This window comes from Maylandia zebra, linkage group LG19 (genome assembly GCF_041146795.1).
Source record: "Maylandia zebra isolate NMK-2024a linkage group LG19, Mzebra_GT3a, whole genome shotgun sequence".
Classification (NCBI taxonomy): domain Eukaryota; kingdom Metazoa; phylum Chordata; class Actinopteri; order Cichliformes; family Cichlidae; genus Maylandia; species Maylandia zebra.
Genome location: NC_135185.1, coordinates 6,560,773 through 6,578,759, shown reverse-complemented (window position 1 = coordinate 6,578,759; position 17,987 = coordinate 6,560,773). Strand labels below are relative to the sequence as shown.

General features: G+C 40.5%; 3 protein-coding genes across 24 annotated transcripts in view; 2 read left to right on the top strand and 1 right to left on the bottom strand.

Annotated features, from left to right (window-relative positions):
* Positions 1 to 137: 137 nt before the first annotated feature.
* vps29 (VPS29 retromer complex component) lies at positions 138 to 5,392 on the bottom strand. Of its 3 annotated transcripts, XM_004554730.4 has the most exons (5): positions 5,262 to 5,279; positions 4,224 to 4,235; positions 2,537 to 2,728; positions 1,868 to 2,103; positions 138 to 629 (listed from the first exon to the last, which is right to left on the bottom strand). In XM_004554730.4, exons 1-5 carry the CDS (start codon positions 5,262 to 5,264, stop codon positions 512 to 514), a joined length of 561 nt encoding a protein of 186 aa, XP_004554787.1. In that variant the 5' UTR covers positions 5,265 to 5,279; the 3' UTR covers positions 138 to 511. The 3 variants fall into 3 exon arrangements, with proteins under 3 accessions (XP_004554787.1, XP_004554788.1, XP_076733954.1); XM_004554731.3 differs by lacking the exon at positions 4,224 to 4,235 and having other exon boundaries at positions 5,262 to 5,392; XM_076877839.1 differs by lacking the exon at positions 5,262 to 5,279 and having other exon boundaries at positions 4,224 to 5,225.
* Positions 5,393 to 5,543: 151 nt separating this feature from the next.
* eif5 (eukaryotic translation initiation factor 5) lies at positions 5,544 to 14,260 on the top strand. 2 transcript variants are annotated; one of them, XM_014407593.4, is made up of 12 exons: positions 5,544 to 5,699; positions 6,307 to 6,531; positions 7,788 to 8,067; positions 8,222 to 8,303; positions 8,873 to 9,045; positions 9,404 to 9,515; positions 9,637 to 9,767; positions 10,679 to 10,840; positions 11,025 to 11,186; positions 11,297 to 11,461; positions 12,913 to 13,053; positions 13,820 to 14,260. In XM_014407593.4, the coding sequence occupies exons 3-12, from the start codon at positions 7,996 to 7,998 to the stop codon at positions 13,916 to 13,918; spliced, it is 1,299 nt and encodes a 432-aa protein (XP_014263079.1). In that variant the 5' UTR covers positions 5,544 to 5,699; positions 6,307 to 6,531; positions 7,788 to 7,995; the 3' UTR covers positions 13,919 to 14,260. The 2 variants fall into 2 exon arrangements, with proteins under 2 accessions (XP_014263079.1, XP_024661982.1); XM_024806214.2 differs by lacking the exon at positions 5,544 to 5,699 and adding an exon at positions 5,775 to 5,979.
* Positions 14,261 to 16,160: 1,900 nt separating this feature from the next.
* The window catches only part of mark3a (MAP/microtubule affinity-regulating kinase 3a), a 46,589-nt gene continuing 44,762 nt past the window's right edge, over positions 16,161 to 17,987 (top strand). For 6 of the 19 annotated variants that reach the window (XM_004554727.4, XM_004554725.4, XM_012920076.4 and 3 more), the window contains exon 1: positions 16,165 to 16,805. In XM_004554727.4, coding sequence (XP_004554784.1) covers positions 16,755 to 16,805 — 51 coding nt within the window. In that variant the 5' untranslated portion in view covers positions 16,165 to 16,754. Of the gene's footprint in view, positions 16,806 to 17,987 lie in introns of all 19 variants that reach the window. The other 13 variants (XR_013094533.1, XM_076877504.1, XM_012920075.4 and 10 more) reach the window with 4 other exon arrangements.

The window sequence follows — 17,987 nt, the reverse complement described above, 5'->3', positions numbered from 1 at the left end:
ACGTTGCGTTATCCTCAAATTTTTCAAGACAGAAGAGTAAAAGTATAAATAAATTTGAATTTCCCAAATGAAATATCAAAACACTATTTACGCACAGCTATTACTGCTGTCAATATAATTTAACACACAGCAACAGATGGAGTGAAATTACATCTTTATTGTGGGAAAGAAATGAATAAAAGGAGGCTAACTACAGGAAGCAATGGCCTGTTACATGTACAGGATGTGAGGAGGGTGTTTATTAAAACAACAACAAAAAAACCCAAAGGAAAAAAAAATGGCACCCAATATTATTGCATTCTCTACAGTTACCAAAAGACAGCTCAGGTATAAGCAAATGCTGATGACATATAAACAATATAATACACAGGTCTTTTAGAGTTAACTTACAGAAGTCATAGCATTAACACTCTGGTGACTCTGAGGGAGCTGCCGCCCCCTGGTGGACAGGAATGAAATATAATCTGAGGCTTGTTAATGCAAATTTTTCTCCATCTCTTTGTGCTCTCCTTTAAGATTTCTTGTACTCAATTCGCTCCACCTTGACGTCATCGCCGATCAGCTGATAAACGTACGTGACCACTGTAGATGCCTGGATGTCCATTAATACAAAAGAGGGGATGATGTTGCTGTGAGAGAGAAAAAAAACAGATGCATTTCTTTAATTACACCCAGTTTAATGAAAAAACCTTTAACTGCAAACACCTCAGTATTAAAAACATCCACAACAGTGTTTCTTTCCTAGAAGATCTGTGTTAAACGTAAATGCTTTGAGCGGGATTTACAGAATTTCAGTTGCTGCCATTACGTCTGTGTGGATGAGAAAATTCAGAGACAAATATCTAAAGACCTCAAACATCAATCCAGAACTATCTGCATGGAGTTCTATTATGCGACATGAGCAAAAATCTGTTTTTGTTATAATGTGGGAAAACTAGTTCATGTTAAAAGATGCCATAATTTGGCTTGAAGCAATCAGTTTTCTTAGTTGCTGATGATCAGTTCTCCAATTAGAATCAGTTATCAAAATATGAAATTGTTCCAAATATTCTACTACTTTGCACATCAGAAAGAGCATTTTTCATTATTTTTAGGTGTTTGTAAAAATTGTAGCATATTAAGGAAAATGCATAACTAAAATATGATATTTCACTGTGAAAATAATCTCAAACACACCAACCAAACTAACTGTCAAAATGTCTTTTTGCAATGACAAGGAAAACAGGGCATCTTAATATACTGAAATTCTGTCAGCTTGGTTCAATATGTAGAGCCTCCAGTCTGGTTCACATGCTAAAGTGTCTTCGGGAAAGATACTGAAGCCTGATGAATCCACTGGAGTGTGAGTGTGTGCGTGAAAGTTACAACGTGCTTGGAAGTATGAGGCTTGTCGCTGAAAGTGTCTGAGTGCACAGCTAAGAGCAGTAAAACACTGTACAAGTGCAGAGCATGTTTTACTTTTTTTTACTTGGTTGTTGCAGGGACAGTGACGGGTTGCCCAGTGACTCTCAACACTTTTTTTACTGCAGTATAAGATCACCCGTGTTTTTTCCACAGTACATGTCGAGTAGTATATTGCTGTGTACTTGTTCTATGCAGGGCTATGAGAATTTAATGTCTATAAGTATGTCTTATACAGTGCTCTTTTACTCTACTTGAGCACTCAAGTAGAAATGTAACTGCTTTCTATCTAATATTCACATTTCAATAAGAGAAACTCTGGGTTCAGTATCTTGCACCTAGATACTGATACTTTCGCTGAAGCAGCCAGGGTTCAAACCACCAACCTTCCAATGTCAAAATCATGAAAACATGGCTAACTCGCCTCCTAAATAGAGCTCAATTCATGGTTTATATTGGCTCCCACCTTTCCAGGGCGCTGTAGGCTCCAGTTGCAGAACCAGGGTTTATGTAAAACTTATTTTCATTCTCAAATGCCTCAAACTTGTGTGTGTGCCCAGAGATAAGGATGTCAACGTCAAGTTGTCTCTGGAGGAGTGCCAGGCTGGCCATGTCGCCCCAGGGGATCACTTGATGGCCGTGGATGAGTCCAATCTTAAACTGGCCCACTGTGACCACCTTCTGCTCTGGGTAGTTCAGGTTCTGAGAAAATATCAGGAGGACAAATGAGAGATGGGAAAAACATGGAGTAAAGTAAGTTTTATACACTGCTTTTATCTGACAAGTCCAATTATGGAATAAAGTACTAATTATACACACATTTAAAACAGACAGCAAATGGCAGAATGAGCTATATTTAAAAGATGTCGTGTCCTCAATGGGATCATTTTTGAAAATCATGATCTACATGGATAAATCTCAGTTTGAGAGAACAGCAATTACAATTTAATTACAGAGCAATCAGTCTTTAGGAACAGCAAATGATGTTCTTCATCAGTGCTATTAATATGCAGAAACACAATTTGTAGACATAATTTGAACCCTGTTTTTGAACATTCTTTGAAATAAAATTGTTTTATGGTGATTAGTATGTTCTACGTGGTTTATTTTATTGTTCACACACACAGACGCAAACCTCATCAAAGTCTCCTCTGACGATGTGGACGTCCCCAGCGAGGGTTTTCAGGTAGTCATAGCTCTCCTTGGTGCAGAGGTTCCCTGTGCAGAGAATGTGCTGGATCTTCCCCGGCACTAACAGTTTTTTGAACTTGGCTGGCAACGTGTTGCATCGGTGAGGGATGTGCAGGTCACCTAACACCAGGACCAACTGATATCATCGCACAGACACACACAGACAGGTTAGTTACCCACCGATGAGCTCTCTGCCATAGCTGAGCATTTCATTTTCCCAGTGGGCCAGATTAGAAAATGGGACAGCTGAGAAGGGGCGCACCAATAAGCTTATAAAGAGATAAAATTCATATTGAGCAGAGCCGAGTTCAGCTTATTGGTGTGGCACAACAATCCCAATTTCTCATGTGGTCCCTTGAAAAGAAATTTATGCCCCATCCCTGCTACAGCCTGCATGCTGCAGCATAAGAATACAGAAAGGGGAAGTGGGCCGAGGACAGAGCCCTGCGGGACGCCACTGGTCAATTCTGCAGGAGAGAATAATGCAAACAGATTCCACCATAACCGCTACACTCCTCTGTTAGTTATTGTTAAATTCTCCTGTACTTTTTTCAGAACAGTTTAATATTATTGCACAGATTAATTTAGTACAGTGGATAAACAGGTTTCACTCAAAAAGCTCAAATCTGGGGAAAAAAAGCAACAGTTGTGAGTAAAGATCTGACTAAATTGAGTGTCTGAGTCCAAACTGGGCATTGTCCAGATTGAAAACCTATTTTTATTCCCTGGCTTTTAACTCTGTAGGAAACTGACACCTTCTTATTTATTTTATTGTATGTAATGATTTTAAGGTATTTTTAATTTGGTAGTTGTTTTGATCTGTGTTGTTCAGCACTTTGGTCTGCCTGGTGTGTTCTTAAAGTGCTATACAAATAAACGACGATGATGATGATGATTGTGAAAGTAACTTTCGACACAACTGGAAGACAGCCCACGGCAGAAAAATATGGTTTGAATTGGCACAGCTGGATTTCAGACGCTCAATGGCAGATAAAAGAGGTAGTTATGTTTTTACACTGCACCAAGAGTCTATGAGAAACAAACACCATTAAAACCGGGAGTTTATATTAAACATTAAACCTACAAATATTTTTAACTACTAGCCAGCACAGAAATTCTGAGCAATGGCTGTGATCGTATGTGATGACTTGGGTAGAAAAAAAAGAAAAGTCTGAATTCAACTGGTGAACATTAAGACAAACCAGGACTGATGCACAAAAGTATGTTAGACCATGTTCAAAATTTTATATTACAATATTACACTTGATCTGAATTTGTGCAATCATGTTATCTTCTGTCCTAGTAAAGACCAGTTTACCCTCTCTAAAAACAGATGAATCCCCCCCCCCCAAAAAAGAAAAGATAATATAATTTAGTAGTTTAGACTTTGAAACATCTTTAGCTTCCTGCTGTGTTACGTTTAGTGGATTTCTTGTAACTGATTAGTGTCTTATTAATATTGCTTAGGCAACAGTTCAGTGCACTGCAGTTGCTATAGGAGCAGCAGCTACTTGTGCAAGAGATGCAGAAACAGCAGACCTCTGGGGCCGTGCAATCCCAGTCCCATGTTAGTGAGCCAGGCAGAGGAGCGATCAGAAAACAGGGATCCAGGACAGAGCGGGAACACTTACCCGGTGACCAGCCTGGTTGTTTGGAGACAGGCAAAAAAGGCAGAGTGCGGTGGTGGGGTGAGATAGAGAGGAAGGCATGATGTGCGTGGAGAGATCAACATGAGGCGTGATCAGAGATTGATGTAAAGAAATACAAAAACAAAATTTTAAAAATGAAAATAAAGACAAGAAACAGTGGGGACAAGAAGGGGAAACTGAAATTAGAAATTAAAAAGTGAATGGATTAAGTAGACAGATATTAATCATTCAAACAAACCAAAAAAAAAAAAAAAGGTTAAAACAACAATGTGGTTGAAACAGTTGTTAATGGTCGATGGTTAGTGATAATCATTAAGCAAAACATATTGTAGTCGCCTGACAGTGAGCAAATGAAAAATAATGCGGTGAAGCAAATTAAATAGATGGCTGCAATTAAGCTCTGATGAATCGTCTAGTGTCGAAGTATTTGTGTTTATAAATATGTCGAACTACAGAACCTGGAAATTATAAAACATAACAAAATGAATGTAGTCCTATGAGTTGTAGTTCCAAAGTAGCAACAGTCTTGTTTAGCTGGGTTATTAAATAAATAAATTTTAAAAATGACTGCTCATGTGCGGGCTGCTAGCTGGATGATAAACATTAAAGCAGACCAGGAAAGTGCTTCGTAAAATCGTAAGATGAAGTGTTAGCTCTATTAGCTCCGGAAGCTAACTCATTGACAAAAAGGGAAAAGTAAAAGAAGTCGTTATATCCATCAAACACATAACAAAATGATTCACGAACAAGCAAGACACACTGGGAGCCCGCTGTGCAATGGAAATGTGTGACTTTATGGGTGTTTGCAGTTTGTTCCGGTGAATTTTGGAGACTAAATTGCTCAACTGTCATGTGATCCGTTGATCCATCTCGGAACTGAGCTTTAATGCAACACAGCCTGAAACTGAAGCCATGATCACGGTCCCTTTACGTCGACAGCTAGTTTCATAAAAAGTCGAGCGCTCGATACACCGAATGAAAACGTGAGAACCCGTGGCCTTTTCGCCATTTCATACTCACCATCTTCAATGTTTCGGCTTGCAGGCAGTCAAGTTGAGGAAGCGCCTACGCACGTACAGCGTCACGACGTCAGCCAATGGGGAACGAGGATGTGTCAATAGAAGCTTATTGTTTCCTTTTCCTTTCAAAATAAAACAGCTAAAGTATGGAGGAATTGAGAGAAGTAACAGTTGCAGTCTGGCATTGAAAGAAAAATCAGGTGGCTAAAACGATTTTATGCCTCTATTTCTAATTCGTTTGTTTAAAACCTAAAGGATGGGGTTTTCCCCTAAATTTTCTAAGTTCATGTTTCGCATACACATGGAGTGCGACTTCAGCAGACTTTTAATTTAAAATTAATGCTGAGACCCGGATATTGCTAAACTTATTGCAGCTGTTAGCTTGACGTTCGTTGGTAAAAGCGACGAGTGTAGCAGCATTTCGCAGAACATTCGAGAGGTAGGTCCGAAATTATTTCATCACATTTACATGGTCTCATCCTAACGACGATTTCACAGCGATGACTGTAATTTTACAAAGAAATAGCTGCTAGCTACCACCGAGGACAATTTTAATCACGTTATCTTCCGTCAACCGCGTTGATTGGACTTGGCTAATAACTGCGTTAGCTGTGTGACGTCCACTCGTTTCATTTTAACGCATGGGATCTGACTATTTACTGGCCCTCAAGCTACTGTTTTCGCATCGGATAATGCTAACAATGAAGGTCAATTTGAAGGTACAAATTAGTGGATTAACTCTAATTGTCCCGCTTTCATTGTTATATCTATAAGATAATTTATGGGGAATTTTACTGCGTAACACGTGCAATGTTAACCATAGCCAGTTAGCTGGCTGACGTTATCTTTTCACGGTGTGGCACTATCGCTAACGGGGGTAAATCGCTAACGGGGGTAATGGAGCGTTTAATCCTCGTGGCAGTTATGCTGTACGTGACTATTCAAATACCCACCCAGTGAACACAGATGGCTGTCTCGCTCGACATAAACAGTTTACTTCGCAGTTTGTGTGAATAACGAAACTATCTCTCCCCCCCCACCCCCAGGTCCCCAAAGCCCGAGGACGTTCCAGATAACCTCCTTCTGCCTTTGAGGAAGAGCAGCCGCACTTTGGATATTTATGGTCTTTAACCGTGCCTCTTTGAGAGCATCAAAATCATTAAGAAACCCTGTTGCAGTCAATAACATCAACCAGCACCAGGCATCGACCACCGTTCACTGCGGCTCTTGGAAGATCAGCGTTGTGTTTATGTCTTTGTTTTGCGAAAACGGTAAGTTTTTGGACGCAATCTACGATTTATTTCAACTTTCTTGCGCGATATTTGGTGTCGTGTTATGTGTTTGTCAAAGCTAACGCTTTAGTCAGCGTTATTGAGCAATATGACACGATTTCTGTGCCACTGTATCAAAATGGCGTCTTCCAGTCCGTCACTCGTGTGCAGTGACTGTATGACGCACTCTGCACCAAGCTGCTAAGCTAGTTAGCTAGCCTCCTCCTGAAATAGGCTCGACCTCTGCCCTTCTCAAAGATCTTAAAATCGGACACCACTGTGTCAGTCGCAAACAAGTTGGGAGGCATTTCATTGAGACTCGCACTTGCGTGTGTGAGACAATAACTGCTGCAGACTTTGTTGTTGATATTAAAACCATCAGCGGGGGGAGTTGTTTGGCAGCTGCTAGGCCTCCCTGTTTGTGACCTAGTAAAAAAGTGCCTTATATGACTAAAGCCAGGGGCCCTCATGTAAGACAAAGGGTGTCCACAAAGCTCTTTTTTTGTGCATTATATGGCAACAAAAGGTGGGAGAAACATCCAGATTTGTGGCAGAGCTTTTATTTTTCTTTGGGCCCACGTCATGCTTGCTCACTGTTGGATCACATGATTATGATTTGGATTTGCTGGGATATTTTCAGTCTTGACCCATTTTTGTGGGAATTCCTGTTAAATTGAGAAAATGATTTGAATAAGTCGTCTCTGGGAGCCACTGGGTCCTCGATTGCCTCTCCCTCTGGCTTGGATCTGTGTCGTAATGGAGTCTGGTCTTTCTTAATAGTGGCAGTCACTCAAGAGCAGGCCTGCACCACAGGAATCTTTAACTGTTTTCTTGTGGATTAGATGCTACCAAGGCTACAAACCACTGGGTTCACAAAATGAACTAGGCTGCATCTTATTGTTGTCATCATGGTACCTTTTCTCAGTTGGATGGTATATAAACTGACAGTGGTGAAAAGATGTTTATTTTACATGATAAGTCATCTGAAATGTAATATTTGCACTGCTGTCTTTATGCAATTGCAGCAGTCATCAAGTTGTTACTTTGTAGAACTAGAATATAAACAAACTCCTCCAGAGACTAGATGGTTAACCAAGTTCTGTAAAGACAGACTAGAAGTGTAACATGAGTGCATGTCTACAAATCTGGGGGGGGGGGCAAAACCCTGTATTTGCACCCAATGTAGGATTGCAACACCCACATGAACTGTGGGGTTTCCTTATTAAATATTGATGTTTGTCCCTCTCGTCTTTCAGAGCTGTTGCGCAGCCGTTGGAACCTGTGTGGTGGAAATCTAGACTTCAAGCAAGGAGCTTGCAGCCACAGCGGCACAGCGTTTTTCATGTCAGAGACCGAGCACGCTTGCAGTCGTTTATGTCATCCCCTCTTTTCCAGACAGAAGATCCCGAAAAATCCCCAACCAAGATCCTTTTATCTTACTGATAGTGCTAACATCCAGCCAAAATGTCTGTCAACGTCAACCGCAGCGTGTCAGACCAGTTCTATCGCTACAAGATGCCCCGTCTGATTGCCAAGGTAACCACTCATTATTGTTTTTTTTAGATTTGTCCATTGGGGAGAGAAAAACAGCATCAGAATAGTGGTTGGAATTGGTCTAAAGTTTCCTGAGTCCTGTAGGAAGAAATGTTTGGGTGTGAATATAACATGTGGGTTTTTCCTTTCAATCCAGGTTGAAGGCAAAGGGAATGGAATCAAGACGGTCATTGTCAACATGGTTGATGTTGCAAAGGCTCTGAACAGGCCTCCAACATGTGAGTAACAACATGTAAATCTTAGTGTTTAGCTGGAATTGAACTAGAGCTTGTTAAAGTCTGTTTATTTTCACAATGACATTTTTGACGTTTTGACTGTCACTTTTATATTCTCTCATTTTTCTCTTTTGAATTCATCGTTGTAATATTCACCCCAGGTGAAGGAGAGATGTTTTGTTTATAGAATTCTTTAAACATGATGATGTGGCAATTACTCAAATGAAATGACCCCGTTCGATTGAGACTGTAAGATGTGCCGGCACATTAGGGGGGGGAAAGGCTGTTTGGCTTGGTCGACAAGTTTGTGTACTCTTGACATTTTTCGTTTACACAATTTTGTAGTTGGAGTATTTGATGATCAAGCTTAAATGTCTGTCATGTTCATTACCAGTTTAAAAGCAAACAAACGCCTAATGTTTAACATCTTCCTTTAAAGATAAAAAAAACAGTAACGTTCTTCAAAACCAATAATTACCAGGGCAAAGTCTCCTCGTTTTGTTTTTTTTTTTTTTTTTTTTTTTTTGCTGGGTCATGGTGGCCTCATGTGCTGCTTTTCCTCTCCTCCGCAGACCCGACCAAGTTTTTTGGTTGTGAACTCGGCGCTCAGACCCAGTTTGATACCAAAAACGATCGTTACATCGTCAACGGATCCCACGAGGCGAACAAGTTGCAGGACATGCTTGATGGGTTCATCAGAAAATTTGTGCTGTGTGCCGAGTGTGACAACCCTGAAACTGATCTGGTAAATATTTCACAGCATCTCCGGGGCAGGTGCAGAGTATTTATTTGTTTTTTTGTGGGTGGGCGACAGAAAGGGAAAGAACAAAGTAATAATTTAATACAACTATATGACTTAATGATGATAATGTGTCCCCTTTTATTGGCTATTATGACCCGAAATTTTTTTCATTTATTTCCTTTGTGTTTACAGCACCTTGTGACTATGAAAATCACGTGGTTAATAAATAAATATTAAATTACTAAATAAAGATACTTCCCACTTTAGATTCAGTATAAGAAAAGTTGCCTGTGTAAAGAAGAGTACTAGATTGTGTGGCAGTTTTTTAGGTACAAAATAATTTATTTTTTTGTCCTTGCAGCATGTCAATCCCAAGAAACAAACTATTGGTACTTCCTGTAAGGCCTGTGGATACCGCGGCATGCTAGACACCAGACACAAACTCTGCACATTCATCCTCAAAAACCCACCTGGTGAGACTTTTTTTTTTTTTTTTTTTTTTTTTTTCTCTCTGTGGTGAATCCAGAAAAGGGAACTGCAGCCAAAACCCCAAGACAGACTTGCTAATGAAGACTTTTGTCTTTCCTAACACAGAGAGCAATGATAGTGGATCTGCATCTGTGAAGAAAGAGAAGGAGAAGAAGAACCGCAAGAAGGACAAGGAGAACGGCTCTGGCAGTGGCGAGGCTGGAAACCATGACAACTTTGATGCTCCCGAGGCTGTGGTGCGTCTGCTGTGCTCCCAGACACCCGCTGGGCTTCTACAGCCACGGGACACTAGCACAAAACGTTTCTCTTCACTTCACACACGGTTTTCTCAGACACCATTGAAGTCAGTAGTAGTCAGCAAAGTGCCAGCTTTTATTTTAGACACTAATGCCACACAGTCTAGTGGCTTTTGAGTAGAGATTCAGGGGTCTTCTCGTGCTCGTATGCTGTTTTTATTTTGGTGTAAATTGTAACTTTTCCCCGATGACCCTTACTCTGAAAAGTTCTCAGCAACCAACCCCATCAAAATAAGAAGCTCAGAGTTGACAGTTTGCTCAGGTTTGATGCTTGGTAGTGATTTGTGGTGCAGATTTCCTAGTGAAGCATCAGTGTTGTAGAACTGTTCAAACTCCTTAGTATTCACAATTCATGATATGTATCCCACATTTCCCCCTTCACAGGAATGGTAATAATGATTAAGGTCCACACTGACACATGTGTTGTGAAACATTCTTTGTAATGGATTTTTCACTGAAAGGGTGGGGCCGTCACCCAAAGACCTCCAAAAAGAGTTTGCGTTTGCATAAAAAGGGAGTCTAGCAACTTCCACGTTTGCAGTATACGTGTCCTCGAAGCTCTCAACCGGAACCACTTCCTCCAGTTCAAATGAAAGAGTTTCTCTTTAGACTGAGTTTACATCAGCAATTTCTTTCTTTTTTTTTTCTTCTTTTTTTTTAATGCAATTTTTTTGGGGGGGTTCTGGTTGAATTTAATTTTCTTTTTCTATTATTATTATTACTATTATTGGCTGCACAGCCCTCTTTTGCATTTCACCATAATATGACCCACTAAGATGCAAAATCCAAGCAAGCCCGAGTGTTTCTGCACCATCTCGCTTTGCCTGAATCCTCTGTGGTTTCCTGTTTAGGATCGAGATGACGATGATGAAGACTGGGCAGAGGAGACTACAGAGGAGGCACAGAGGCGGAGGATGGAGGAGATCAGCGATCACGCCAAGAACCTGACGCTCAGCGAGGACCTGGAGAAACCCCTGGAGGATAGGGTCAACCTCTTCTACAGCTTTGTGAAAGTAAGGGTCCCCCGATTGTCCTGAATTTTTCTCGGCAGGAGTTTGTGAAACATCAAAAGTACACTTTAAAAATGAAGAACCGGTGTTCGGTGCTTGGCCTTTACGCATAGATTTTATTTGCACACACAAGAATTGGAGATACTTTAGTTCCTCCCCTGTAACCATTTGTTCTTTAAATGTGCAGAACAAAAAGGAAAGCGGAACGATTGACGCAGCTGATAAAGAGATCTTGGCGGAGGCAGAGCGCCTGGATGTGAAGGCCATGGGCCCGCTCATCCTGAGCGAACTGCTGTTCAACGAAAACATCCGTGACCAGATCAAGAAGTACAAACGTCACTTCCTGCGTGTAAGTCATTTTCAAGTCTGTGCTGCGTGTCCTTATGGTGCTGTCTTGTCCTCTTCCTCACATTAGGGTGTGTTTCACATGTCTCATGGCTTTCCTAACCTTTTCCTTAGTTCTGCCACAACAACAAGAAAGCCCAGAAGTATCTGCTGGGAGGTTTTGAGTGTGTCGTGAAGCTGCATCAGGTCCAGCTCCTGCCACGTGTTCCCATCATCCTCAAAGACCTGTACGACGCTGACCTGCTGGAGGAGGACGTGATTTTCGCCTGGGCAGAGAAGGTGAGGGACTTAACTACTAATGTCAAGTTAAACTCTGTGTTCTGAATCACAAAAAGAAATGCCTGCTGAACTTGATCCCATTTTGCCCAGAAATTAAAAGCCTAAAGGTGATCTGGGAGCAGATGGTAGTTAATCGTTACCCCATGAATCGGTTATGAGCACTCACTGATAGATCTTTAAAAGGGAAATGGCAAATTAAATTAGATTTAGGCTTATTCTTTGCAGCACAGAGCCTTCGTTAGAGTAACAAACAATAAAAATCTAAACTGTATTCTACTGAAAGCTGGTATTTGTTAAATTGGTGAAATTAGAGCTTGTCTTATACCCTGACTCTGAAAGACTGAAATGCTTCAGGGGACACTTGGATAAACCTCCAACCTCAGAAACTGTAGCACTGAGCCACTAAAAACACCTAACAGACTGCAGTATGCAGAGGTGTCAGTCGTCATATCAAACCTCTCTGGTAATATTGATGATTGGAGTAGCGTGAGGAAGAGGTGGTTGGAATCTGTTTGAACAGATTCATTCTGCAAATGAAACGACATGAGCTCTAATATGTGTCTGGTTCCAGGTCCTTAGCTGCAGGAGTACGACTATATTAAGCTGAAAGTATAATGCTGCCAAAAAGTTGAGGTCAAGAGCTTTTAGGACATTAATACATCAAACAGCAGGAAGTGCAGTGGACTAGGGCCGCCTTTGACAAAGAATGAATTCACACTTCCCGTGTGTGTGTGTGTGTGTGTGTGTGTGTGTGTGTGTGTGTGTGTGTGTGTGTGTGTGTGAGCCCAAACTAGTCTGTTTTGTTACACCAGTCTGACCATACATTGACTCCCCATCTCCCACCACAAGTGGGGAGTGAGAGTGACACACCTAACCTGCACTGCATAACAAAAGCAGAGTGTTGGGCTCAACACATCCTTTCAGACAGTGTTACACCAAAGAAAGCCTAAAAAGGCCACTAACAAAGAAATGTAAGACCTGGTCTTTTTAAAGGGGCTTTGTGTGTGGGCTGAGATTCGGGTGCACTATTGAGGCCCCTAATAGTTGTAAGTTTTGTGTGTGGCATATTTTAAATGCAATCAAGCTGGTTTAGGAATGAATAGACACAGCTGAGAGCAAATTGAATTGTAATCAATTCAAAATGTGTGAATTAAATATATTAAACAAAGAAGTGGAGGAATAGGTATAAAGATAAAAAAGTGCTATTAATAAATACAGAATTACTTGAGTTTTGCTAAGTCTTTACGTCCTGAAAATTTGAGCTAGATTTCCCTTAACTGTGACTTTTGTTACGGTATTTTATTTACTTTGGATACACATTAACTGTTAGATGCTAAATACTGCAACAGCAGCATGAAGACTACAGTTCAAATAACCCCAAGGGCTTGTTTATTTGAGGTCTTTTACACTGAAATCAGTCATTGCATTAAATCCATTTTCTTCTTCATCAGGTTTCTAAGAAGTACGTCTCCAAGGAACTTGCCAAAGAGATCCATGCCAAGGCCGCTCCTTTTGTCAAATGGCTGAAGGAGGCAGAGGAGGAGAGCGAGGGTAGCGAAGAAGAGGAGGAGGAAGATGATGAGAATGTTGAGGTAGAGTTATCTGAAGTGGTCACTTGGCTGTGTGCCGTGAAGTACAGTTAAAAAAAAAACAGCTGTAGTTCAGGAGTTACTGAGAACGTCCAGATTAAAGCAAAAATTAATCGCGTCATTGTCACAACTGCTTCCAGCTGCCACATGTAGTCAGAGTGTGCATTATGGATATAGGTGTGTATATAAGTGAGTGCATTTACTTGTATACTTATATCCATATATGCATGCATGCACTCACACCAGTCTGTCAGCCTGCTCAGGTGTGCTGCATCATTAACTGGGTCAGCTCCACCCACTAGTTCCTGGAAGAATTAGGAATAACATTTCTAACAAGGAAGCTGCACCCCGAAAGGAGGAAGCACAAAGAGGCCAGTCCTGTGACTATTGCGTCACTCAGTTTAAAATGGATGCCGACTTTTAGTGGCTTTTTGTTTGTTTTTTGTTTTGCTCTGTACGAATATAAAAACTGCAATTTAGTATGAAAATCAAATCACTTTAATACCTGTAGCCTATACTTGGAGACTGAGTATGAAACCTGCATAAAATTCCAATATTCCGTTTCACCGGCTGACCACCGGGTGACTCCGGTCTACTGACACCTCGCTCGTTAGCAGCTTGAAAGTCAATTTTTAAAAATGACAGTAAGCATGAAGGTTAGAGTTGCACTAATTTTTAAAATGCGACAGATTTGTTTCTGTTGTGAGAGGACTGATGCTGATGCAGTCGGGGGTGTTTATTGAGCAGCTGCATGTTTTCCTGTCCTCAGGTGGTGTACTCGTCCTCTGCCCGCGAGCTCAAAGTGGAGACTGTGAAACCAGACACGCCAGAGAAAGAAGAGGACGACATTGACATCGATGCGATCTGAGAGACTCGAGTGATGATGCTTTTCCTGACTTGCGGCTTTGACTCACGATGCCCTGCACTAGCTAAATGGCTGGCCTTTTCCCTCCTTTACTACCTGTCCCACCACCAGCCCTCTCTGCGATCCCTTCTCCGCTTAGTGGCATGATTTAACATAGCGCTTTATCTGCTGCACATTAACGCTGTCATTTTGAAGTGTATTCAGTTGATGAAATGAAGTCTCTTTTGGGGGTTTTAATCACGGGTGATTTGGGAATTTTGTTTTGACTGCACTTTTTTTTTTTTTTTCTTTTGGTCCTTGTATTTTTCCAGTCAATAAAGAATGAATGTTTTGCTATCCAGCACATTTGACTGTTTCATCTGTGAGATTGGACAGTTTTTCTCTGGTAGGTGATTAACAGAGAATCTGAGGGGAAACCTCTTCCCTTAAATGTTGTGCTGTGAAGCCAGATGTTTTCTATATCATAAATAAAATAACATAATTGTTAAATCATTAAAAAAAAAAAAAAGGTGATCAGATTCATCTTCAGAGCATGATGGTGTGTTTTTAAAAATCTGCACTGCAGCTCTGTGAGGGAGGGAAAATATGCATGTGTCCATGTTTTGTAATAGGAAACCAAAGTTCAAACAACACTAGATCAACTATCTGTAACGCCACTGGTCGTACTAAACTAAACATACACGTTCGCCTCATGTTACAGAAAGAGACCTGGAAACTGACTGAGAATTAATTTGCAAAGTAAGGAACCCAAATGGCAGTTTCACATAAAACTTAGTCTATTTTTGAGATAAAAAGCCAGAATGTAACTAATGTGGTTTTTAATCCAGTTATACTGAGCTTTGTTTTATACCACTCTTCCTCATCTCACATTGAAATAGAACTTTGAATAAGGTGACATTGGTGATGGTGTTATATTTGCGACTGGTTTACTTAAAACACTGGTAAGAACAACTGTTGCTAGGCTGAAAAACCTGCAGACGGATGCTTTGTAAAACGAAAACTCCTTCATTACACTTGGCAGCTCTACTGTTTATTCAGTTTTACTGATTTAGAGCTGCATGTCACGGACAAACTTATTATATTGCACTTTTCCAGCAGTGGAAACGGTGAACTTATTAGCTCAAACTTAAACTGTGGTGTAGAAATTCACAGCCTAGAAATCCAAAAGGTATATCTACGACCTGTAAATGTTGTATCCTGTATGAAACCTATAAGACTTTGTGTAAAAAAACAAAACAAAACAAAAAAACAAAAAGATACTAGCGACCTTTAAAGCTCTCATTTATTCGAATTGAATTCGAAGAATAAAAGGATGGTGTTGATATTCTTTTCTGTCTCGCTAATATTTGACAAAGGCGCACAACTGTTTTCCTTTGAAGCTCACTAAATTCCCATTTCCTCCCGACTGATGACAGGCCTCTCTGTACTTGTGGTCCTGTGGGACTGAGGTCAGTCGGTTTCCTCACTTCCTCCACCCGTTCAACTGGACACAGTCGTGCTGCCTTCAGGTGCTTTGGGAAATAAGATACTCACATTCCATCACAAACAAATCTCTGAATTCGACATTAAACCCAAAACGGGGAACTTGGCGTCGTCTTAGTGTATGGAATCAAACATGAAAATAAGCAAGGCTTAGAAAAACAACTCCTTATTGTCTAAGGCATTTAACCCTAAATCCCTCCGCAGTTTAATTTTGAAACATCCAGTCCGACCTACAAAAATATAACTAAGCAGTAACACCTACCATATGTAATGTGTCTATTTGTAGAATGTAAACTGATTCTAATGTTTTTAAACTACCACACACACAAACACGTCAGAAACATTTATAAATGTAGCTGTTATTTAAAAAACAACTAGTATTTGTAACGCAATTTCTGATTGCTACAGTTGAGTTGTAGTACTAGAAAACACACTGTGTTTTATAAGGATAATTAATACATTTTGATGTTGGTCAAATAATAATAACTTTGCAGAGAGACTGAAAATAATCAACAAAATATTTATTAATAAAAGCAATTTAACTGCAGGCTAAATCCTATGACAATCTCTTACTTTTTATTAAGCTTGTTAAGTAGTATATTGCACACAAAAGCTTCAATCTTATTCCTAAGAGAAAAAATATTTTCTTTGATCTTTCTTGAATCACCCAGTCGAACAAAGAAATGCCATTATTAGGTCGGTTGACCGACATTTTAGAATAATTTCTAATGTCGGAGCTCAGTTGGTGTCCGTGAAGGCAGCATAATCCAGCCCAGCCGCTGAGTAGCCATTTTGGTCCCACCTAAAACAGACAGACCCGCTTCACTTTGGGCCGCCGGAGATGGAAGAAACCGAGCCGACGACGAGTATTTCAGCTACCTGAATCTTTTGAATCACTCCGAGAATTATCCAGAGGTGACACTCGACGCCATGGCACGGTTCTAGACAGAGTGGTTTTGTGGAAGAAAAGCCTGTGGCGATTTTTGGAAGTGGCGACCGACAGCGCCTTAACGTTATTATAGTTAGCTCCAGTGACTCAAACCTAAACGGACAGACGGACACTGATTTCGTTTCCCTGCCGAGTTTAGCACAGGCCATGCACGGTTTGTACACGCCGTGTAAATGCTGTAAGAGGGATTGTTATGCTCTTTAGTGAGGGTTTTTCCTGCCCATAGCTGTTCAGGTGCTCGACTCTAACACGTCCGGTCTCGTTTGAAAATTGTCACGATCCATGCTGAGACTGTTTCTCCGGAGGAAGCCGAAAAGCAAAGCAATAATTTCATTCTTCGGCTGTCGGGCTGAAGACTGTGTATTTTGGACTTAAAACGGCGACTGGCTGAGGAAGAAGGAATAAAAGATGTCAACAAAAACTCCTTTACCTACAGTCAACGAGAAGGTGACGGAAAGTGTAAGTAGAAGGGGGCTGTTTTTTCTTGGGTTGTTTTCTTTAAGTACATGTAAAAATATCACGGGATTGCCAAAAAAACGTAATCCTCAATAGCTTTTTGCTGCCTTGTTAGACCGGATGATAGATGGTTGTTTCACACTTGGTTGGTAAATCGTAAACAAGCATATCTTCTACGTCAAACACGCCTCTGTTAATGAGTGTTAGTAATGGGCTTTATTTGCGCCTTGGTGTGTATTTTTTGTTGGTGTGTGAGAAGTATCGATATGACTGTAGGTAATTAGACTGTACTAAGAATATTCAGGCCCAACGGTGAACAAAACTACAGTACTTTGCTTGCTGGTTCTGGCAGGCAACAGTAGTTTGTCTTCAGCCTGTCTATTGGCTCCCCCAGCTGTCTCTCAGAGGTTTCACCCGTTCAGCTTCCAAATAAGGGCCTCGTGAGTCCGCCCCTCGTGACTAACAGAACCTCCGGTGTGAAGGTAGTGACAATGTAGCCATTTGAGCTTCCGGTCGGGATTTTCAAAATTAGAATGGAACTGAAATGGAGAACTTAAGCGTACTTAATCATAAAAGCTGCAAAATGAGCATAATGTATATGCAGGATTGGTCAATTTGACTCTCCGCTATTTTTCTTAATTTCAAATTTATTTATATAGTACATTTAAATAAACAGAAATCACCAAAGGGCTGTTTTTTGTTTTTTTTTGTGTTTTGTTTTTGTTTTTTGTTTTGTTTTGTTTGTTGTTGTTGTTTTTAAAGTATACCTATAGTTCTCTCCTTTTTAAAGTGGAAGTGACTATAGTGGAAATTTTTAGGCACTCTTTAATAGACCTCAAGCCTTGTTCCACTGAAAATCAAATCTTTACTACAAAATTTAATGTCCTGAATATTTTAGCTGCAAAGTTTTTATTTGTATTTATTCATTTTATTTGATTTTTTTTATGGAAGACTGTGTGTATCCTGGAGGTCTTTTGCAACTTATCTCCCCTACCCCCCATATTCCATGGGTACAAATATGCAAGAACTACCACCAGATTCTTATGACTCATCTGAGTTGCAGTATAGAGCGGGATGGTGATAAGGGTTATACTGCACGAGAGAAGCATGTGGGTGATAAGACGCCAGAGAATTCTGGTGATCTATTACTGACCAGCAGGCACTGAAATACTAAATCAGTAGAGG

What these genes read in the sequence shown, in the direction of transcription:
- vps29 (XM_076877839.1), bottom strand. Translation starts at nt 4,301, where the DNA reads ATGCCTTCCTCTCTATCTCACCCCACCACCGCACTCTGCCTTTTTTGC. An exon ending in ACAACCAGGCTGGTCACCGG is followed by an intron (nt 2,729 to 4,223) that starts GTAAGTGTTCCC and finishes CGATGATATCAG; the next exon opens with TTGGTCCTGGTGTTAGGTGA. An exon ending in GCCTACAGCGCCCTGGAAAG is followed by an intron (nt 630 to 1,867) that starts GTGGGAGCCAAT and finishes TCTCTCTCACAG; the next exon opens with CAACATCATCCCCTCTTTTG.
- eif5 (XM_014407593.4), top strand. Translation starts at nt 7,996, where the DNA reads ATGTCTGTCAACGTCAACCGCAGCGTGTCAGACCAGTTCTATCGCTAC. An exon ending in TCTGAACAGGCCTCCAACAT is followed by an intron (nt 8,304 to 8,872) that starts GTGAGTAACAAC and finishes TCTCCTCCGCAG; the next exon opens with ACCCGACCAAGTTTTTTGGT. An exon ending in ACAAACGTCACTTCCTGCGT is followed by an intron (nt 11,187 to 11,296) that starts GTAAGTCATTTT and finishes CCTTTTCCTTAG; the next exon opens with TTCTGCCACAACAACAAGAA.